Source organism: Embiotoca jacksoni, unplaced genomic scaffold (genome assembly GCF_022577435.1).
Source record: "Embiotoca jacksoni isolate LCO1_2020_lvr unplaced genomic scaffold, fEmbJac1.0.p SCAF_138, whole genome shotgun sequence".
NCBI lineage: Eukaryota > Metazoa > Chordata > Actinopteri > Embiotocidae > Embiotoca > Embiotoca jacksoni.
The window spans coordinates 80001-102500 of record NW_027185272.1 but is presented as its reverse complement, the minus strand read 5'-3'; the positions used below and the strand labels follow the sequence as shown (position 1 = coordinate 102500).

The 22500-nt window shown below is 47.1% G+C and overlaps 2 protein-coding genes across 6 annotated transcripts in view; both read left to right on the top strand.

Moving 5' to 3' along the window:
- The window catches only part of hsd11b2 (hydroxysteroid (11-beta) dehydrogenase 2), a 24542-nt gene extending 20027 nt beyond the window's left edge, over positions 1 to 4515 (top strand). Inside the window, 1 exon segment of the mRNA XM_069147255.1 lies at positions 1808 to 4515. Within this exon segment, the coding sequence (XP_069003356.1) occupies positions 1808 to 2223 (416 nt within the window). The 3' untranslated portion in view covers positions 2224 to 4515.
- A 2648-nt stretch (positions 4516 to 7163) lies between these two features.
- zdhhc1 (zinc finger DHHC-type containing 1) overlaps positions 7164 to 22500 on the top strand; it is a 20589-nt gene continuing 5252 nt past the window's right edge. For 2 of the 5 annotated variants that reach the window (XM_069147254.1, XM_069147251.1), the window contains exons 1-4: positions 7164 to 7779; positions 16523 to 16742; positions 18202 to 18377; positions 21990 to 22091. In XM_069147254.1, coding sequence (XP_069003355.1) covers positions 16524 to 16742; positions 18202 to 18377; positions 21990 to 22091 — 497 coding nt within the window. In that variant the 5' untranslated portion in view covers positions 7164 to 7779; position 16523. The other 3 variants (XM_069147253.1, XM_069147252.1, XR_011178160.1) reach the window with 3 other exon arrangements.

Here is a 22500-nt window from a genome sequence, read left to right as displayed (position 1 = left end):
ACTACTTGGTAAAAAACATTTAGAGAATTTACTGTAGCATACTGAAGTCTCACCTTAAAATTTTAAATATATAAAAATATTGGCAACAAAATGTGTCTCGATCAGCAGTTTTCAATAAAACAAGAGCGAAGAGCAAAGAAACATGTCGCCACGTGAATCAGACGAATAGAAACAGAGACGCGAAGGTGGCAGCTGCGTTGACGACTGATTGGTTGAAGCTGCGATGATGTAAACAGCGAGCTCGGCACACTTTATCCCCCTGTTTACACTTTAATCCTGAAGGAACACGTCTGTGGTTTCTGCTCTTCATCCTGCCGTAACGTTGGAGGAGCTAAACTGTGCGCTGACTTCAGAGAAACAGTCGAACACCGAGACAGAGACACCAAACACGTTCTGCTGAGTCAGCGTTTGTTCGTCTCCAGCCTGAAAACACACAAACTGAATTTAAACTTCTCTCAGTATGAAACTACAGACGGGAGATGATACTTGTGTTTATTAGTGCGTTTAAATGTCGTCGTATTCACCGTGTACAGAGAAGAGACGTATGAACGGCGCCCTGTTGTGGTTTTCACCACATCACAACGCTACATCTTCTATCAGCCTCCAGCTCACCAGTTGTGTGTCTGCTGACGTTTCCAGAAAGGTCAGAAGTCACGGAGGTTCACGTCTGGTTGGATCTTCAGCTGATATATTGTAGTTTCAGTCACGTAGAGTTTGTCTTCATAACTTAGATAACAGCCGACGTCTGAGGAACGTGTTGATCTTCCCAACGACCTCATCTTTTCTCTCCACGTCGCCTGGCAACGGTGTTTTTACAACTTAACCACTTGATCGTCAAGCATACACACGACTTCCCGCGTTGAAACTACCAGCTCACAAGTTCCATTTGAACGCAGCAAAAGACACTGGTCCAGGTGCATTATGGGAAATGTAAGATGCAGTGATTTGAACTGAATATAAAACTGCTCTGTTTGTTATCAGCTACAATATTAAAAACCTCACTGAGTCGTTTGAACTCGTCGTCCAGTTCAGAACAGGAGAAGAAGAACAAACAGAGTTTCTGCTGCTGAAATATAAAACTGTCGCTGACATCGTTTAGAGGAAAAATAATAATGACAAATAAAGTAATGGACAACTTCACAGCAAAGATTCAAACCTTTAAATATTCTAACATCCGATAAAAGAGGATCAGGACTCCGACAGGCAGCAGCTGCATTTATTGGGTTATTCAGCGACAGTTTAACGGCGCTGGAGCTGCAGAGCTGCTGGTGTTTCTGTTCAGAGTCACATGGACGCACAAAGATGATGTACATCTACTTTTATTTTGAAGTGAATGTTGAGAATAAAGAGATGTAATATTTCAAAACATGGAGAACCTTCACATCTGTTCATTTCAGGCTGTTTAGTCACTTTTTTTTTTTTTTTACCAAACTATGTTTATGAGCTAAAAAAGACAATAACAGCAACAATTATTTCCTTTTTTCTGAAACTGATTCTGAAGTTCATCTACGTGAAGCATCTTTAATCACAAAACAAAGAGAGTAGTTTCATTTATTCTCCAAAGTTCATCTTTAATCTTGATTCAATCTTAAATTCAGTGAATATATAATTTCAACTTTATTTTCTTGTTTTCTTTCCTGAATGTTTCTTTAATTCTCCGTCGTGCAGACAGATTTTACCGAAGCTTTAAATGAGTCTTAATCTCCTCACCGTGATTCGGTGTCATCGTCATCGGTTGTAACACGGTAGTGCCATGAGGTGGTTGTGGTGGTGGTTGCCGTGGTAACGCCGCCTCCTCTGTCCACAGCTCAGTCCAATAACCACGCCTACTGGGACCAGCAGCACAAGCAGCTGCTGCAGAGTCTGTCTCCGGCGCTGCTGGAGGAGTACGGCGAGGACTACATGTCCGAGACCAAGGACCTGTTCCAGAGCTTTTCCAGCCAGGCCAACCCCGACTTCAGCCCCGTCGTGGACGCCATCGTCCAAGCGCTGCTGGCGCCGCAGTCGCAGGCGCGGTACTACGCGGGGCCCGGCATCGGCCTCATGTACTTCATCCACAGCTACTGCCCCTTCAGCATCAGCAACCGCTTCCTCCAGAACCTGTTCATGAAGAAGAAGCTGATGCCGCGCGCGCTGAGGAAGCAGTCGGGCTTGGAGCTGAACCTCAACCTCAACAACAACAGCAACAACAACAACAACAATGGCGAGGAGAACCTGAAGTAGACATTCACCTGCAGATAGAGGACCACTTGTGTACCGCACTCATAGAACTCTGTCCTTTTCTATGTTTTATAATATCGAAGGGATCACAGTGGTTCCGCCTCCTGACCACTCCCCTCACCTGGAGGTCAGGGGGCGGAGTCTGATAGAGGTAGCAGCCACAGTTGGGTCAGAGGTCACGTGACCTACTCTGTACAAACACACTGACTTCATGTGCCTTCATTGCAGAGAAGAGACGAGGAGGGTCGGACGCCACAGCAACTCGTTACACGAAGGCCTTCGGCCTGTCGCTACCGTCGCCGTGGTTACAGTCTGTTTTATCGGTCAACAAAGACACCGCACGAGGACAGACACGGTGAAACATTCCATCGACATCAAACCATCAACTGGCAGGAATAAATGAGAAATAAATGAGGAATAAATGAGAAATAAATGAGGAATAAATGAGAAATAAATGAGGAATAAATGAGAAATAAATGAGGAATAAATGAGGAATAAATGAGAAATAAATTAGGAATAAATGAGGAATAAATGAGGAATAAATGAGAAATAAATTAGGAATAAATGAGGAATAAATGAGGAATAAATGAGAAATAAATGAGGAATAAATGAGGAATAAATGAGGAATAAATGAGAAATAAATGAGGAATAAATGAGGAATAAATGAGGAATAAATGAGGAATAAATGAGAAATAAATTAGGAATAAATGAGAAATAAATGAGGAATAAATGAGAAATAAATGAGGAATAAATGAGGAATAAATGAGAAATAAATTAGGAATAAATGAGGAATAAATGAGAAGTAAATGAGGAATAAATGAGGAATAAATTAGGAATAAATGAGGAATAAATGAGAAATAAATGAGGAATAAATGAGAAATTAAATGAGGAATAAATGAGGAATAAATGAGGAATAAATGAGAAATAAATTAGGAATAAATGAGGAATAAATGAGGAATAAATGAGAAATAAATGAGGAATAAATGAGGAATAAATTAGAAATAAATGAGGAATAAATGAGAAATAAATGAGGAATAAATTAGGAATAAATGAGGAATAAATGAGAAATAAATTAGGAATAAATGAGGAATAAATTAGGAATAAATGAGGAATAAATGAGAAATAAATGAGGAATAAATGAGGAATAAATGAGAAATAAATCCAGACTGAATCACTGTGACTCAATCGGGAGTACATCAGGAGTGAATTTAGACTAAATCATGACAAATTCAGGAATGAATCAGGAATAAACTGAAACGAGATTGAATCAGGATTAAATCAGAATCAGGACCGAGTCCGGATTAAATGACGGTTTTCAGCCTGGCATACTCTGATCTGAAGGTGGAGTTTATTATCACTTTTCATAATTAATAGATTATTTTCAGCAATCAGATAATCAGAGATTAAGAAACTTCTCTCTGATCTTCATCACGAGAGGATTTGTTCAGATATTCATTCCTCGGCCGGAGTTCCAGTGCTGCAAAACAAACCCCACCCGGCTGGTTCGTCAGGAGCCTCGAAGCGATCGCGCCCAGTGAAACGAGCTGTTGTGGCGACAGGTTCCCGCTCTTCTTCAAATCAACATCTTCCTGTTATTATTTACACCCGCGATCTCTGCAGGAGAGCAGGAAGCATAGCCAGTACTTTCAAAACAAAAGCACGCATTCAGTTTTGATGCATTCTGTTTGTTTTGTACTCATAAAACCAAAACACAGATGGGATGTCTGCTTTTCATCACACTTCCTGTTTAATTTTCACAATAAAAGCACAAATGTGTTGATTCAAATGAATGACTGAAGGAGGTGATGCATCCGTTTCAGTTTATCAGATTTAAAATCTCACTTTTCAGATGTAAAAAATTAATAACAGCAAAATATATTTTAAAGTAAAATGTTTTGTGTTTTTTATGGCCACGCGTATGAAACTGAATGAAGCATGTAGCAGGTGTGTATATTTCAGATGTGATGACTTTATTCCAGCAGATGAACAGATGTGATGTTTGATTCTGTGCAGTCGCGTCGTTGGACGGTGAATGTTTGTGCACATGCTCAGTCTGTCTCTCATCAGACCGTCACGTCGTTCTGTTTCGGGGTTTCAGCTCGTTTCTCGGCCCACGTTTGTCTTTTGGTTTTTAAAATCAAACTATTTATGGGGTCTTTTATTTTATTTTCCCTTAATCTGTGAATTTTGTATTAAAAAAAAATTAAAAAAAAAAAAAAAAAACTACAACAAGAAAAACATGTAAAATGTTCACTTGTTTCTTTCTTTGATAGAAATAAAGTTGACTTTTTCAGACTTTGCGTCCTCTGTTCTGATGTTTGTGTGTTTATTGTGGCTGCAACACAAAAAATGGGAGAAAAGGTAATTCAGAAAAAAAAAATCACATTTCTAATCTAAAATGAGGACAACAAAACCGAGTGTTTGGTTGAACTGTGTAAAATGCTGCAGGACTTTTGAAATTAGGGTTTTTATGTGGACATCAAACTAAACACAATAATTGTACTTTTAATTTGAAACAGATACAAGAACTCGCAGCGTTTGATTGACCAAAGTTTATTTACAGAAAGAATAATAACAAAGAAAAAACATTGTAAATAAACATCTTCAATGCTGATGGAGGTTTTTTGTTGTTTGTTTGTTGTGAGAATTTCACTTTGTGTGTAAACATCTTTTCTTTAAGAGGGAGGTGAATCTCAGAGCGTTCTTCTGCCAGGAAAAGCATCGATCAATCACATCGTGAGGAAGAAGAACAGATGTGACGCCATGTTGTGACTGTCGGTGTGTTTTATGACAAAATGACAGAAAAGTGATGAAGGACGGTAAGCAGTTCACAAGGAGGTGGAGGAGGAGGAGATCTTTATCACTGGAGGATGCTGAGTCATCATTTTTCTGAAGAAAGAGCTGACGTCCCAGCATCAGAGAGGACGTCCCGCCGCCACGACAGAGCTGCTGCTTCCATGGACTTCAGCTCTGAAGTGTGAAGCCAGCGGCCGTCCTGGTGGTGCAGAGTTTCAAGGCGCCAAACACGAACCACAATGTCCCTGGTCCTGGTCCAGCTGGAACATGGACAACATCTGGTTCTGGACTGGTTTCCTCCACTCGTCCCTCCAGAACACAGAAACCCCAGCGAGTGCTTTTATTGTGAAATGGAAGCGATAGCAGCTGTGGGTCGGAGCTGATATTCACACATCTGTGGCTCTGAGCCCGTCATCCACCACAGAAGAAGACGGGGTGACCTTTGACCCCGTATGTGTTTAATTTCCAGCGGCAGCTCGTTCGTATCGGAGGTGTTTCACGACGAGCCGTCAAGATTGACCTGAGAGCAGCTGCAGGTCCATCAATCATCTGACAGGGCGGGTGGAGAGTCTCAGGGGCGGGTGGAGAGTCTCAGAGAAGGGTAGAAACTCTTAAAGGTGGGTGGAGACTCTCAAAGGTGGGTGGAGACTCTCAAAGGTGGGTGGGGACTCTCAAAGGTGGGTGGAGACTCTCAAAGGTGGGTGGGGACTCTCAAAGGTGGATGGAGACTCTCAAAGGTGGGTGGAGACTCTCAAAGGTGGGTGGAGAATATTTCTCGTTACGTCATGTCAAGTTTTTAGCGCATCGGTGGAGAAGATAAACGTCAGAACACGGGTGAGCTGAAGCTAACCGGCGTGTTTCCATGACGACAGATGTAAACAAACAAACATGGCTGTTCACAGAGGGAGGACTTGTTTATCGGAGCTTCGTGAAACCGTTGCGCTTCGTGAGCTCTGAGTTGAGGAGAAATCAGATGAGATGCTCGTGCTTCGTGCTGCAGCGCCCCCTGGTGGTGACAGTCAGACTGCAGAGGAAACACTCCTCTCATGTCTCTTCTTTACGAGCTCGTTATCACCTCCAGCTGTCGGCTGACCTGCAGGAAGCCCACGAATGGAGAAGGAAAACACCAACAGACATCTGAGCTGCTGCCTGCCAGACCGATGGGGGCGGCTGCAGGTCGTCCTTGGGTCAGCCCGACCTGGACCGTCCAGCCTGCCAGGACCGCCGCGCTTTGTCTCCACTAATGAAGGCGTTTTAATGAGGACACTTCGGTCTGCGGGCAGCGGGCCGGCCCGGTCTGAGGCAGTCGCCAGAGGTCGAGGGGTCAAAGGGCATCAGAGGTCAGAAGGCGATGTCACTTTCGACCGACTCATTTGCGTCCTTTTTTACAGATATTCGTCATCAATAAATCTGATTTCTTCGACTTCCTGTTGGAATCAGAGAGTTAGCGTTAGCACTGAGCTAAAATGTCTCTGAGGTCTGTGATGTCACAGATCAATCACCTGAATCCAGGAAGTAAAAAACTGGAGGAAACTTGATGTTCAATAAATAAATAGTGTGTGTGTGTGTGTGTGTGTGTGTGTGTGTGTCTCAGTCTTGGCCTTCTTCCACCAGACTCTTGACTCTTATGCAACCTGCAGGCTGATCATAGTCTCTCCTCTGTGGTCGGGCCCCCTGATGGAGGCCCCCTGCTGGAGGTCTCCTGATGGAGGTCCCCTGATGGAGGCCTGCATGCACTGCAATCAATCAATTCATACATCCATAGAAAATATGTCAATTTTGTCATATTCCTTCATCCCGAAATTCACGTATTCAAGTATAAAAATATAGAGTAATGTTTGCAGTATAATTATCATAACTACCAGGATAGAATAACTAACTACTATGTTCTTGTGTGTGTGTGTGTGTGCATCTGGTCCATAATGTTTATGTTGATGTTTATTCACAAACAAACAAAAACAAACAAACACTACATAAAGTGTGGGAGTGTGTCGTGAGGAGCTGCTGCCCCCTGCTGGCCGCGGCCCGCTCACACAGCTGGAGGCTGCGCTCACAGCAGTTCATATTTATAGCTTGAAGTGGGCGGGGTCGGCTCCCCTGGCCAATCGGAGCGGACCTTGGAGCGTTACCAAGGAAACGGCGTACAAGGCTGGGAGACTGTGGGAGACAGCGGCAACAGCAGCCCGGCTAACGGCTAACGGCTAACAGGCTGACAGCAGAACCAACGGGGCCGTTAAACATTCATGACGGTCTTCTCCGTTAAAACATTAAGAATTAAACCCGCCGTCTGAGTGGAGGTGTGCGGTCACCGCTCCGCTGTCCGTCGGGGTTACACAGCTAGCATGGCAGCTGCGGGTCGTTAGCAGCTTAGCACGCTAACTGACGAGCTCATCTAAATATTATCCGCGTCGGTTCCAGAACAGCGGGAATCCGCGCGGCCTCCGCCGGCAGGCAGCTCCTTCCTCCGGGCAGCTCCTTCCTCCGGGCAGCTCCTTCCTCCGGGCAGCTCCTTCCTCCGGGCTCGAACGCGGATCGTGTCTGCAGCCAGGATGGATGTGAGCTAACAGCCGGACTGGCACGGCCTGGCCCGGGTCTGTGAGTCTGTTCTCCAAGTCCAGCCCAGCGGTTCTTCCCACAGCTGCCCGGGCCGGGGACAGACGGAGCTCCACGCCGCCGCTGAGGCCCGCGGTCTGGGATGAGATGAGGTGCGGAGGACCGGAGGGCCGACCCGCATCCCGAGTCCCGTTAACCCGCGTGAACCAGGTGAGCTGCTGCAGGTCGTCTCAGGTCCGGAGACCCTCGTGACTGTTAAAAACCATCACTCAGTTAATCGATCGGTCGGTGACTGAAAAACGAATCAGCAGCTGCTGCGATGATCGATTGATCGTTTCATGAACATCTTCAATCAGCTGATCAATGAACTGGAATGAGGGTGGTGTGTCTGTTGTGTGTCTGTTGTGTGTCTGTTGTGTGTCTTGTGTGTCTGTTGTGTGTGTCTGTGGCGTGCATCTGTTGTGTGTCTGTGGCGCGTGTCTGTTGTGTGTCTGTGGCGTGTCTGTGGCGTGTGTCTGTTGTGTGTCTGTTGTGTGTCTGTTGTGTGTGTCTGTGGCGTGTCTGTTGTGTGTCTGTTGTGTGTCTTGTGTGTCTGTTGTGTGTGTCTGTGGCGTGTGTCTGTTGTGTGTCTGTTGTGTGTCTGTGGCGCGTGTCTGTTGTGTGTCTGTTGTGTGTCTGTTGTGTGTCTGTGGCGTGTGTCTGTTGTGTGTCTGTTGTGTGCGTCTGTGGCGTGTGTCTGTGGCGTGTCTGTTGTGTGTCTGTTGTGTGTCTGTGGCGTGTGTCTGTGGCGTGTCTGTTGTGTGTCTGTGGCGTGTGTCTGTGGTGTGTCTGTGGCGTGTGTCTGTTGTGTGTCTGTGGCGTGTGTCTGTTGTGTGTCTGTTGTGTGTGTCTGTGGCGTGTGTCTGTGGCGTGTCTGTTGTGTGTCTGTTGTGTGTCTTGTGTGTCTGTTGTGTGTGTCTGTTGTGTGTGTCTGTTGTGTGTCTGTTGTGTGTCTGTGGCGCGAGTCTGTTGTGTGTCTGTTGTGTGTCTGTTGTGTGTCTGTTGTGTGTCTTGTGTGTCTGTTGTGTGTGTCTGTGGCGTGTGTCTGTTGTGTGTCTGTTGTGTGTCTGTGGCGCGTGTCTGTTGTGTGTCTGTTGTGTGTCTGTGGTGTGCGTCTGTGGCGTGTGTCTGTGGCGTGTCTGTGGCGTGTCTGTTGTGTGCGTCTGTGGCGTGTCTGTTGTGTGTGTCTGTGGCGTGTGTCTGTTGTGTGTCTGTTGTGTGTCTGTTGTGTGTCTTGTGTGTCTGTTGTGTGTGTCTGTGGCGTGTGTCTGTTGTGTGTCTGTTGTGTGTCTGTGGCGCGTGTCTGTTGTGTGTCTGTTGTGTGTCTGTTGTGTGTCTGTGGCGTGTGTCTGTTGTGTGTCTGTTGTGTGCGTCTGTGGCGTGTGTCTGTGGCGTGTCTGTGGCGTGTCTGTTGTGTGTCTGTTGTGTGTCTGTGGCGTGTGTCTGTGGCGTGTCTGTTGTGTGTCTGTGGCGTGTGTCTGTGGCGTGTCTGTGGCGTGTGTCTGTTGTGTGTCTGTTGTGTGTCTGTGGCGTGTGTCTGTTGTGTGTCTGTTGTGTGTGTCTGTGGCGTGTGTCTGTGGCGTGTCTGTTGTGTGTCTGTTGTGTGTCTGTTGTGTGTCTTGTGTGTCTGTTGTGTGTGTCTGTGGCGTGTGTCTGTTGTGTGTCTGTTGTGTGTCTGTGGCGTGTGTCTGTTGTGTGTGTTGTGTGTCTGTGGCGTGTCTGTTGTGTGTCTGTTGTGTGTCTGTGGCGTGTGTCTGTGGCGTGTCTGTTGTGTGTCTGTGGCGTGTCTGTTGTGTGTCTGTGGCGTGTCTGTTGTGTGCGTCTGTGGCGTGTGTCTGTGGCGTGTCTGTTGTGTGTCTGTTGTGTGTCTGTTGTGTGTCTTGTGTGTCTGTTGTGTGTGTCTGTGGCGTGTGTCTGTTGTGTGTCTGTTGTGTGTCTGTGGCACGTGTCTGTTGTGTGTCTGTTGTGTGTCTGTTGTGTGTCTGTGGCGTGTGTCTGTTGTGTGTCTGTTGTGTGTCTGTTGTGTGCGTCTGTGGCGTGTGTCTGTGGCGTGTCTGTGGCGTGTCTGTTGTGTGTCTGTTGTGTGTCTGTGGCGTGTGTCTGTGGCGTGTCTGTTGTGTGTCTGTTGTGTGTCTGTTGTGTGTCTGTGGCGTGTGTCTGTTGTGTGTCTGTTGTGTGTGTCTGTGGCGTGTGTCTGTGGCGTGTCTGTTGTGTGTCTGTTGTGTGTCTGTTGTGTGTCTTGTGTGTCTGTTGTGTGTGTCTGTGGCGTGTGTCTGTTGTGTGTCTGTTGTGTGTCTGTGGCGTGTGTCTGTGGCTTGTCTGTGGCGTGTCTGTTGTGTGTCTGTTGTGTGTCTGTTGTGTGTGTCTGTGGCGTGTGTCTGTGGCGTGTCTGTTGTGTGTCTGTGGCGTGTCTGTTGTGTGTCTGTTGTGTGTCTGTTGTGTGTGTCTGTGGCGTGTGTCTGTGGCGTGTCTGTTGTGTGTCTGTGGCGTGTGTCTGTGGCGTGTCTGTGGCGTGTGTCTGTTGTGTGTGTCTGTGGCGTGTGTCTGTTGTGTGTCTGTTGTGTGTCTGTTGTGTGTGTCTGTGGCGTGTCTGTTGTGTGTCTGTTGTGTGTCTGTTGTGTGTCTTGTGTGTCTGTTGTGTGTGTCTGTGGCGTGTGTCTGTTGTGTGTCTGTTGTGTGTCTGTGGCGCGTGTCTGTTGTGTGTCTGTTGTGTGTCTGTTGTGTGTCTGTGGCGTGTGTCTGTTGTGTGTCTGTTGTGTGTCTGTTGTGTGCGTCTGTGGCGTGTGTCTGTGGCGTGTCTGTTGTGTGTCTGTTGTGTGTCTGTGGCGTGTGTCTGTGGCGTGTCTGTTGTGTGTCTGTGGCGTGTGTCTGTGGCGTGTCTGTGGCGTGTGTCTGTTGTGTGTCTGTGGCGTGTGTCTGTTGTGTGTCTGTTGTGTGTGTCTGTGGCGTGTGTCTGGCGTGTCTGTTGTGTGTCTGTTGTGTGTCTTGTGTGTCTGTTGTGTGTGTCTGTGGCGTGTGTCTGTTGTGTGTCTGTTGTGTGTCTGTGGCGCGAGTCTGTTGTGTGTCTGTTGTGTGTCTGTGGCGTGTGTCTGTTGTGTGTGTTGTGTGTCTGTGGCGTGTCTGTTGTGTGTCTGTTGTGTGTCTGTGTTGTGTGTCTGTTGTGTGTCTGTGGCGTGTGTCTGTGGCGTGTCTGTTGTGTGTCTGTTGTGTGTCTGTGGCGTGTCTGTTGTGTGTCTGTGGCGTGTCTGTTGTGTGCGTCTGTCGCGTGTGTCTGTGGCGTGTCTGTGGCGTGTCTGTTGTGTGTCTGTTGTGTGTCTGTTGTGTGTGTCTGTGGCGTGTGTGTGGCGTGTCTGTGGCGTGTGTCTGTGGCGTGTCTGTGGCGTGTGTCTGTTGTGTGTGTCTGTGGCGTGTGTCTGTTGTGTGTCTGTTGTGTGTGTCTGTGGCGTGTGTCTGTGGCGTGTCTGTTGTGTGTCTGTGGCGTGTGTCTGTGGCGTGTCTGTGGCGTGTGTCTGTTGTGTGTGTCTGTGGCGTGTGTCTGTTGTGTGTCTGTTGTGTGTCTGTTGTGTGTGTCTGTGGCGTGTGTCTGTGGCGTGTCTGTTGTGTGTCTGTGGCGTGTGTCTGTGGCGTGTCTGTGGCGTGTGTCTGTTGTGTGTGTCTGTGGCGTGTGTCTGTTGTGTGTCTGTGGCGTGTGTCTGTGGCGTGTCTGTTGTGTGTCTGTGGCGTGTGTCTGTGGCGTGTCTGTTGTGTGTCTGTTGTGTGTCTGTTGTGTGTCTTGTGTGTCTGTTGTGTGTGTCTGTGGCGTGTGTCTGTTGTGTGTCTGTTGTGTGTCTGTGGCGTGTGTCTGTGGCTTGTCTGTGGCGTGTCTGTTGTGTGTCTGTTGTGTGTCTGTTGTGTGTGTCTGTGGCGTGTGTCTGTGGCGTGTCTGTTGTGTGTCTGTGGCGTGTCTGTTGTGTGTCTGTTGTGTGTCTGTTGTGTGTGTCTGTGGCGTGTGTCTGTGGCGTGTCTGTTGTGTGTCTGTGGCGTGTGTCTGTGGCGTGTCTGTGGCGTGTGTCTGTTGTGTGTGTCTGTGGCGTGTGTCTGTTGTGTGTCTGTTGTGTGTCTGTTGTGTGTGTCTGTGGCGTGTCTGTTGTGTGTCTGTTGTGTGTCTGTTGTGTGTCTTGTGTGTCTGTTGTGTGTGTCTGTGGCGTGTGTCTGTTGTGTGTCTGTTGTGTGTCTGTGGCGCGTGTCTGTTGTGTGTCTGTTGTGTGTCTGTTGTGTGTCTGTGGCGTGTGTCTGTTGTGTGTCTGTTGTGTGTCTGTTGTGTGCGTCTGTGGCGTGTGTCTGTGGCGTGTCTGTTGTGTGTCTGTTGTGTGTCTGTGGCGTGTGTCTGTGGCGTGTCTGTTGTGTGTCTGTGGCGTGTGTCTGTGGCGTGTCTGTGGCGTGTGTCTGTTGTGTGTCTGTGGCGTGTGTCTGTTGTGTGTCTGTTGTGTGTGTCTGTGGCGTGTGTCTGGCGTGTCTGTTGTGTGTCTGTTGTGTGTCTTGTGTGTCTGTTGTGTGTGTCTGTGGCGTGTGTCTGTTGTGTGTCTGTTGTGTGTCTGTGGCGCGAGTCTGTTGTGTGTCTGTTGTGTGTCTGTGGCGTGTGTCTGTTGTGTGTGTTGTGTGTCTGTGGCGTGTCTGTTGTGTGTCTGTTGTGTGTCTGTGTTGTGTGTCTGTTGTGTGTCTGTGGCGTGTGTCTGTGGCGTGTCTGTTGTGTGTCTGTTGTGTGTCTGTGGCGTGTCTGTTGTGTGTCTGTGGCGTGTCTGTTGTGTGCGTCTGTCGCGTGTGTCTGTGGCGTGTCTGTGGCGTGTCTGTTGTGTGTCTGTTGTGTGTCTGTTGTGTGTGTCTGTGGCGTGTGTGTGGCGTGTCTGTGGCGTGTGTCTGTGGCGTGTCTGTGGCGTGTGTCTGTTGTGTGTGTCTGTGGCGTGTGTCTGTTGTGTGTCTGTTGTGTGTGTCTGTGGCGTGTGTCTGTGGCGTGTCTGTTGTGTGTCTGTGGCGTGTGTCTGTGGCGTGTCTGTGGCGTGTGTCTGTTGTGTGTGTCTGTGGCGTGTGTCTGTTGTGTGTCTGTTGTGTGTCTGTTGTGTGTGTCTGTGGCGTGTGTCTGTGGCGTGTCTGTTGTGTGTCTGTTGTGTGTCTGTTGTGTGTCTTGTGTGTCTGTTGTGTGTGTCTGTGGCGTGTGTCTGTTGTGTGTCTGTTGTGTGTCTGTGGCACGTGTCTGTTGTGTGTCTGTTGTGTGTCTGTTGTGTGTCTGTGGCGTGTGTCTGTTGTGTGTCTGTTGTGTGTCTGTTGTGTGCGTCTGTGGCGTGTGTCTGTGGCGTGTCTGTGGCGTGTCTGTTGTGTGTCTGTTGTGTGTCTGTGGCGTGTGTCTGTGGCGTGTCTGTTGTGTGTCTGTTGTGTGTCTGTTGTGTGTCTGTGGCGTGTGTCTGTTGTGTCTGTTGTGTGTGTCTGTGGCGTGTGTCTGTGGCGTGTCTGTTGTGTGTCTGTTGTGTGTCTGTTGTGTGTCTTGTGTGTCTGTTGTGTGTGTCTGTGGCGTGTGTCTGTTGTGTGTCTGTTGTGTGTCTGTGGCGTGTGTCTGTGGCTTGTCTGTGGCGTGTCTGTTGTGTGTCTGTTGTGTGTCTGTTGTGTGTGTCTGTGGCGTGTGTCTGTGGCGTGTCTGTTGTGTGTCTGTGGCGTGTCTGTTGTGTGTCTGTTGTGTGTCTGTTGTGTGTGTCTGTGGCGTGTGTCTGTGGCGTGTCTGTTGTGTGTCTGTGGCGTGTGTCTGTGGCGTGTCTGTGGCGTGTGTCTGTTGTGTGTGTCTGTGGCGTGTGTCTGTTGTGTGTCTGTTGTGTGTCTGTTGTGTGTGTCTGTGGCGTGTCTGTTGTGTGTCTGTTGTGTGTCTGTTGTGTGTCTTGTGTGTCTGTTGTGTGTGTCTGTGGCGTGTGTCTGTTGTGTGTCTGTTGTGTGTCTGTGGCGCGTGTCTGTTGTGTGTCTGTTGTGTGTCTGTTGTGTGTCTGTGGCGTGTGTCTGTTGTGTGTCTGTTGTGTGTCTGTTGTGTGCGTCTGTGGCGTGTGTCTGTGGCGTGTCTGTTGTGTGTCTGTTGTGTGTCTGTGGCGTGTGTCTGTGGCGTGTCTGTTGTGTGTCTGTGGCGTGTGTCTGTGGCGTGTCTGTGGCGTGTGTCTGTTGTGTGTCTGTGGCGTGTGTCTGTTGTGTGTCTGTTGTGTGTGTCTGTGGCGTGTGTCTGGCGTGTCTGTTGTGTGTCTGTTGTGTGTCTTGTGTGTCTGTTGTGTGTGTCTGTGGCGTGTGTCTGTTGTGTGTCTGTTGTGTGTCTGTGGCGCGAGTCTGTTGTGTGTCTGTTGTGTGTCTGTGGCGTGTGTCTGTTGTGTGTGTTGTGTGTCTGTGGCGTGTCTGTTGTGTGTCTGTTGTGTGTCTGTGTTGTGTGTCTGTTGTGTGTCTGTGGCGTGTGTCTGTGGCGTGTCTGTTGTGTGTCTGTTGTGTGTCTGTGGCGTGTCTGTTGTGTGTCTGTGGCGTGTCTGTTGTGTGCGTCTGTCGCGTGTGTCTGTGGCGTGTCTGTGGCGTGTCTGTTGTGTGTCTGTTGTGTGTCTGTTGTGTGTGTCTGTGGCGTGTGTGTGGCGTGTCTGTGGCGTGTGTCTGTGGCGTGTCTGTGGCGTGTGTCTGTTGTGTGTGTCTGTGGCGTGTGTCTGTTGTGTGTCTGTTGTGTGTGTCTGTGGCGTGTGTCTGTGGCGTGTCTGTTGTGTGTCTGTGGCGTGTGTCTGTGGCGTGTCTGTGGCGTGTGTCTGTTGTGTGTGTCTGTGGCGTGTGTCTGTTGTGTGTCTGTTGTGTGTCTGTTATGTGTGTCTGTGGCGTGTGTCTGTGGCGTGTCTGTTGTGTGTCTGTGGCGTGTGTCTGTGGCGTGTCTGTGGCGTGTGTCTGTTGTGTGTGTCTGTGGCGTGTGTCTGTTGTGTGTCTGTGGCGTGTGTCTGTGGCGTGTCTGTTGTGTGTCTGTGGCGTGTGTCTGTGGCGTGTCTGTGGCGTGTGTCTGTTGTGTGTCTGTTGTGTGTCTGTGGCGTGTGTCTGTTGTGTGTCTGTTGTGTGTCTGTGGCGTGTGTCTGTGGCGTGTCTGTTGTGTGTCTGTTGTGTGTCTGTTGTGTGTCTTGTGTGTCTGTTGTGTGTGTCTGTGGCGTGTGTCTGTTGTGTGTCTGTTGTGTGTCTGTGGCGCGTGTCTGTTGTGTGTCTGTTGTGTGTCTGTGGCGTGTGTCTGTTGTGTGTCTGTGGCGTGTCTGTTGTGTGTCTGTGGCGTGTCTGTTGTGTGTCTGTGTTGTGTGTCTGTTGTGTGTCTGTGGCGTGTGTCTGTGGCGTGTGTCTGTTGTGTGTCTGTGGCGTGTCTGTTGTGTGTCTGTGGCGTGTCTGTTGTGTGTCTGTGTTGTGTGTCTGTTGTGTGTCTGTTGTGTGTCTGTGGCGTGTGTCTGTTGTGTGTCTGGCGTGTCTGTTGTGTGTCTGTGGCGTGTGTCTGTTGTGTGTCTGTGGCGTGTCTGTTGTGTGTCTGTGTTGTGTGTCTGTGGCGTGTGTCTGTGGCGTGTCTGTTGTGTGTCTGTTGTGTGTCTGTGGCGTGTCTGTTGTGTGTCTGTGGCGTGTCTGTTGTGTGTGTGTCTGTTGTGTGTCTGTGGCGTGTGTCTGTTGTGTGTGTGTTGTGTGTGTCTGTTGTGTGTCTGTGGCGTGTGTCTGTTGTGTGTGTCTGTTGTGTGTCTGTGGCGTGTCTGTTGTGTCTGTGGCGTGTGTCTGTGGCGTGTCTGTTGTGTGTCTGTTGTGTGTGTCTGTGGCGTGTGTCTGTGGCGTGTCTGTTGTGTGTCTGTGGCGTGTCTGTTGTGTGTCTGTGGCGTGTGTCTGTTGTGTGTCTGTTGTGTGTGTCTGTGTTGTGTGTCTGTTGTGTGTCTGTTGTGTGTGTGTTGTGTGTCTGTGGCGTGTGTCTGTTGTGTGTGTGTGGTGTGTGTCTGTTGTGTGTCTGTTGTGTGTGTTGTGTGTCTGTTGTGTGTCTGTTGTGTGTGTCTGTTGTGTGTCTGTTGTTTCTCTTGATAACAGACTGTGTTGTGTTCCTCCTGATGAAGATGAAGCAGCTCTTTATGCTCCCTCCTCATGTGATGAAGACCATGCTGATGTGATGAAGACCACGCTGATGTGATGAAGACCATGCTGATGTGATGAAGACCACCTGATGTGATGAAGACCATGCTGATGTGATGAAGACCACCTGATGTGATGAAGACCACGCTGATGTGATGAAGACCACGCTGATGTGATGAAGACCATGCTGATGTGATGAAGACCACCTGATGTGATGAAGACCACGCTGATGTGATGAAGACCACCTGATGTGATGAAGACCACGCTGATGTGATGAAGACCACCTGATGTGATGAAGACCACGCTGATGTGATGAAGACCACGCTGATGTGATGAAGACCACCTGATGTGATGAAGACCATGCTGATGTGATGAAGACCATGCTGATGTGATGAAGACCACCTGATGTGATGAAGACCACGCTGATGTGATGAAGACCACCTGATGTGATGAAGACCACGCTGATGTGATGAAGACCACCTGATGTGATGAAGACCACCTGATGTGATGAAGACCACGCTGATGTGATGAAGACCACCTGATGTGATGAAGACCACGCTGATGTGATGAAGACCACGCTGATGTGATGAAGACCACCTGATGTGATGAAGACCATGCTGATGTGATGAAGACCATGCTGATGTGATGAAGACCACCTGATGTGATGAAGACCACGCTGATGTGATGAAGACCACCTGATGTGATGAAGACCACCTGATGTGATGAAGACCACCTGATGTGATGAAGACCACGCTGACTGGCTGAGAGCTGACAGCAGGTCTGTGGTGTGTTGTGTGTGCAGGATGGACGTGTGCAGTAAGAACCCGAACCGCACGGCTCCGGTGGGGGAGGGGTGTCCGCGGGGGGCCGACGTGCCGCTGTGCTCGCGGACCAACGGGTGGAGTTGGCCTCCGCATCCCTTCCAGCTGCTGGCCTGGCTGCTCTACGTCTACTTCGCCGTCACGGGCTTCGGCGTGTTCGTGCCGCTGCTGCCGGCCCACTGGATCCCCGCCGGCTACATCGTATCCTTCCGCCGCACAAACTAGTCCCTGTCAGAGTCAGCAGGAACCAATCAGAGAGCAGCTTCTCCACCTGCTGCTGTCAGAGCTTTTATTCTGAAGGACTCTTCCTCTAAATATTATAGCGGTTTTTCATTTTACTCTAAACATCTCTGAAAATATTTTTATTTAAACTTTTATTATATCTTTGTTCTCAAAGATTAGATTTATTGTATTTATGACATTTCATTTGAAATGGATACAAGAAGTCTGAACATTCAGCCGACCAATGGGGTAACTGTATCCGTCAGTCAGTCAGTGACGGGCCACGTGATGTCGTATTGATTAGTTTTGGATCATATTCATCAGGATGATTGACAGGTTGATGAGGATAATTTACAGGATGATTGACAGGTTGATGAGGATAATTTACAGGATGATTGACAGGTTGATGAAGATAATTTACAGGATGATTAACAGGTTGATGAGGATGATTGACAGGTTGATGAGGATGATCAACAGGTTGATGAAGATGATTAACAGGTTGATGAGGATGATTAACAGGTTGATGAGGATAATTTACAGGATGATTGACAGGTTGATGAAGATGATTAACAAGTTGATGAGGATGATTGACAGGTTGATGAGGATGATTAACAGGTTGATGAGGATAATTTACAGGATGATTGACAGGTTGATGAAGATGATTAACAAGTTGATGAGGATGATTGACAGGTTGATGAGGATGATTAACAGGTTGATGAGGATAATTTACAGGATGATTGACAGGTTGATGAAGATTATTAACAGGTTGATGAGGATGATTGACAGGTTGATGAGGATGATTAACAGGTTGATGAGGATAATTTACAGGATGATTGACAGGTTGATGAAGATGATTAACAGGTTGATGAGGATGATTGACAGGTTGATGAGGATGATTAACAGGTTGATGAGGATAATTTACAGGATGATTGACAGGTTGATGAAGATTATTAACAGGTTGATGAGGATGATTGACAGGTTGATGAGGATGATTAACAGGTTGATGAGGATGATTGACAGGTTGATGAGGATGATTAACAGGTTGATGAGGATAATTTACAGGATGATTGACAGGTTGATGAAGATGATTAACAGGTTGATGAGGATGATTGACAGGTTGATGAGGATGATTAACAGGTTGATGAGGATAATTTACAGGATGATTGACAGGTTGATGAAGATGATTAACAGGTTGATGAGGATGATTGACAGGTTGATGAGGATGATTAACAGGTTGATGAGGATGATTGACAGGTTGATGAGGATGATTAACAGGTTGATGAGGATAATTTACAGGATGATTGACAGGTTGATGAGGATTATTAACAGGTTGATGAGGATGATTGACAGGTTGATGAGGATGATTAACAGGTTGATGAGGATGATTGACAGGTTGATGAGTCCTGCTCCAGTGTGTGTGTCCTGACCTGACCACCAGTGTACAGGTGTGATGTTCGTGTGTCACCTGTGCGTCCACGTCATGGCCGTGTCCATCGACCCGGCCGACAACAACGTCCGCACAAAAAGCGACCGCGGTCCGGTCCCCGTGTTCGACCGCTCCAAACACGCACACGTCATCGAGAACTGCCACTGCTACCTGTGCCAGGTCGACGTGTGAGTAACACGCCTCACACACATCATTATTATTATTATTATATTATTATTATTATTGATGACTGACAGCAGCAGAGTTTTAAATTCGGTTTAATCCAGAATGAGCCGAGCGTTGTTCGGCCGCCAGCAACTGTGTAGTTTCAGTTGGTGTCATAGACATCATGTCCCTGTTGGACATCTCTCAGGAGAGGACACACACACACACACACACACACACACACTTAACTGTTTGTCTCTTCATGGTACCCCTGACATGGAGAAGGATTCAGAGTGACCTCACTTCCTGTTTGTGTCATCATCTCTGCTCTCCTTCAAAATAAAGCTCCAGGATCTACTGAGAACCCAGAGGAGCAGACAGTTCAGAAGCTGCCTGAGAATCTGTCTGATTTTAAGTTTCCTTCAGTCTCACAGTGTTCGGTGATGTTTGTCTGAATTCCCATGATGCACCGCAGGCGGGAGCTGCTCACGCTCAGTTCTGCTGCTGTTAAAGCTCAATCTGAATAATTCACGAAGGGCGCTGCTGAGCACGGCTCCTCCTGCTGCTGTAAATAATGAAGGTGCTCACTGGCTGACGCTCTGACGGCCGAGTGGCAGCGAACGCCTCAGAAAACGGGTCAGTGGGACGGTTCCTCTCAGGAGGCAGCGAGAACTGGGTCAGCATCATCTAACATCTTCTGATGAGAATACCCATGATCCTCTGCTGCTGGAGGAGGAGGAGCCTCACGCCGACCACAGCACGGTGTGGAGCTCTGTGATTGGCTGTCTGTCAGTGAAGTGCATCCTGGGAGTGGACGTCTGTCCCTTATTTCCAACAAACATTTCAGTTGAAATCAAAGATCAGTGGATGAAGTTGTTTATTGATCTCTGTTGTGTGTCTGTTGTGTGTTGTTGTGTGTCTGTTGCGTGTTGTTGCGTGTTGTGTGTTGTTGCGTGTTGTTTTGTGTTGTTGTGTGTTGTTGCGTGTTGTTGTGTGTCTGTTGCGTGCTGTTGTGTTGTTGTGTGTTGTTGCGTGTTGTTGCGTGTTGTTTTGTGTTGTTGCGTGTTGTTGTGTGTCTGTTGCGTGCTGTTGTGTTGTTGTGTGTCTGTTGCGTGTTGTTGTGTTGTTGTGTGTCTGTTGCATGTTGTTTTGTGTTGTTGTGTCATTGCGTGTTGTTTTGTGTTGTTGTGTCGTTGCTTGTTGTTTTGTGTTGTTGCGTGTTGTTTTGTGTTGTTGCGTGTTGTTTTGTGTTGTTGTATGTCTGTTGCGTTTTGTTCCGTGTTGTTTTGTGTTGTTGTGTGTTGTTTTGTGTTGTTGCGTGCTGTTTTGTGTTGCGTGTTGTTGTGTGTTGTTGCGTGTTGTTTTGTGTTGTTGTGTGTTGTTGCGTGTTGTTTTGTGTTGTTGCGTGTTGTTGCGTGTTATTTTGTGTTGTTGTGTGTTGTTTTGTGTTGTTGCGTGTTGTTGTGTTGTTGTGTGTCTGTTGTATGATGTTTTGTGTTGTTGTGTCATTGCGTGTTGTTGCGTGTTGTTTTGTGTTGTTGCGTGTTGTTTTGTGTTGTTGTGTGTTGTGTGTTGTGTGTTGTTTTGTGTTGTTGCGTGTTGTTTTGTGTCTGTTGTGTGTTGTTGTGTTGTTGTGTCTGTTGCATGTTGTTTTGTGTTGTTGTGTCATTGCGTGTTGTTTTGTGTTGTTGTGTCGTTGCTTGTTGTTTTGTGTTGTTGCGTGTTGTTTTGTGTTGTGTGTCTGTTGCGTGTTGTTGCGTGTTGTTGTGTGTTGTTGTGTGTTGTTTTGTGTTGTTGTATGTCTGTTGCGTGTTGTTCCGTGTTGTTTTGTGTTGTTGTGTGTTGTTGCGTGTTGTTTTGTGTTGTTGCGTGTTGTTTTGTGTTGCGTGTTGTTGTGTGTTGTTGCGTGTTGTTGTGTGTTGTTGCGTGTTGTTTTGTGTTGTTGTGTGTTGTTGCATGTTGTTTTGTGTTGTTGTGTGTCTGTTGTGTGTTGTTGCGTGTTGTTTTGTGTTGTTGCGTGTTGTTTTGTGTTGTTGTGTGTTGTTGCGTGTTGTTTTATGTTGTTGCGTGTTGTTTTGTGTTGTTGCGTGTTGTTTTGTGTTGTTGCGTGTTGTTGTGTGTCTGTTGTGTGTTGTTGCGTGTTGTTTTGTGTTGTTGTGTGCTGCGTGTTGTTTTGTGTTGTTTTGTGTTGTGTTGTTTTGTGTTGTTGCGTGTTGTTGTGTGTTGTTGCGTGTTGTTGTGTGTTGTTTTGTGTTGTTGTGTGTCTGTTGTGTGTTGTTGCGTGTTGTTTTGTGTTGTGTGTGTTGCGTGTTGTTTTGTGTTGTTGCGTGTTGTTTTGTGTTGTTGTGTGTTGTTGCGTGTTGTTTTGTGTTGTTGCGTGTTGTTTTGTGTTGTTGTGTGTCTGTTGTGTGTTGTTGCGTGTTGTTTTGTGTTGTTGCGTGTTGTTTTGTGTTGTTGTGTGTCTGTTGCGTGTTGTTCCGTGTTGTTTTGTGTTGTTGTGTGTTGTTGCGTGTTGTTTTGTGTTGTTGCGTGTTGTTTTGTGTTGTGTGTTGTTGTGTGTTGTTGTGTGTTGTTGCGTGTTGTTGTGTGTTGTTGCGTGTTGTTTTGTGTTGTTGTGTGTTGTTGCGTGTTGTTTTGTGTTGTTGCATGTTGTTTTGTGTTGTTGTGTGTCTGTTGTGTGTTGTTGCGTGTTGTTTTGTGTTGTTGCGTGTTGTTTTGTGTTGTTTTGTGTTGTTGCGTGTTGTTTTATGTTGTTGCGTGTTGTTTTGTGTTGTTGCGTGTTGTTTTGTGTTGTTGCGTGTTGTTGTGTGTCTGTTGTGTGTTGTTGCGTGTTGTTTTGTGTTGTTGTGTGCTGCGTGTTGTTTTGTGTTGTTTTGTGTTGTTGTGTTGTTTTGTGTTGTTGCGTGTTGTTGTGTGTTGTTTTGTGTTGTTGCGTGTTGTTGTGTGTTGTTTTGTGTTGTTGTGTGTCTGTTGTGTGTTGTTGCGTGTTGTTTTGTGTTGTGTGTGTTGCGTGTTGTTTTGTGTTGTTGCGTGTTGTTTTGTGTTGTTGCGTGTTGTTTTGTGTTGTTGTGTGTCTGTTGTGTGTTGTTGCGTGTTGTTTTGTGTTGTTGCGTGTTGTTTTGTGTTGTTGTGTGTCTGTTGTGTGTTGTTGCGTGTTGTTTTGTGTTGTTGTGTGTTGTTGCGTGTTGTTTTGTGTTGTTGTGTGTCTGTTGTGTGTTGTTGCGTGTTTGTTTTGTGTTGTTGTGTGTCTGTTGTGTGTTGTTGCGTGTTGTTTTGTGTTGTTGCGTGTTGTTGCGTGTTGTTGTGTGTTGTTGCGTGTTGTTGTGTGTTGTTTTGTGTTGTTGCGTGTTGTTTTGTGTTGTTGCGTGTTGTTGCGTGTTGTTTTGTGTTGTTGCGTGTTGTTGTGTGTCTGTTGCGTGTTGTTGCGTGTTGTTTTGTGTTGTTGTGTGTCTGTTGTGTGTTGTTGCGTGTTGTTGCGTGTTGTTTTGTGTTGTTGTGTGTCTGTTGTGTGTTGTTGCGTGTTGTTGCGTGTTGTTTTGTGTTGTTGTGTGTCTGTTGTGTGTTGTTGCGTGTTGTTTTGTGTTGTTGTGTGTTGTTTTGTGTTGTTGTGTGTCTGTTGTGTGTTGTTGTTTCAGAGGACCGAAGTCCAAACACTGCAGTGCGTGTAACAAATGTGTCGCCAACTTCGATCATCATTGTCGCTGGCTGAACAACTGTGTTGGAAGCAGGAACTACAAGTGAGTGTAGTACTGTATGTAGTACTGTATGTAGTACTCTGTAGTACTGTGTGTCGTACTATGTGTAGTACTGTATGTAGTACTGTATGTAGTACTCTGTAGTACTGTATGTAATACTCTGTAGTACTGTGTGTCGTACTATGTGTAGTACTGTATGTAGTACTGTATGTAGTACTCTGTAGTACTGTATGTAATACTCTGTAGTACTGTGTGTCGTACTATGTGTAGTACTGTATGTAGTACTCTGTAGTACTGTGTGTCGTACTATGTGTAGTACTGTATGTAGTACTGTATGTAGTACTCTGTAGTACTGTATGTAGTACTGTATATTATACTCTGTAGTACTGTATGTAGTACTGTATATTATACTCTGTAGTACTGTATGTAATACTCTGTAGTACTGTGTGTC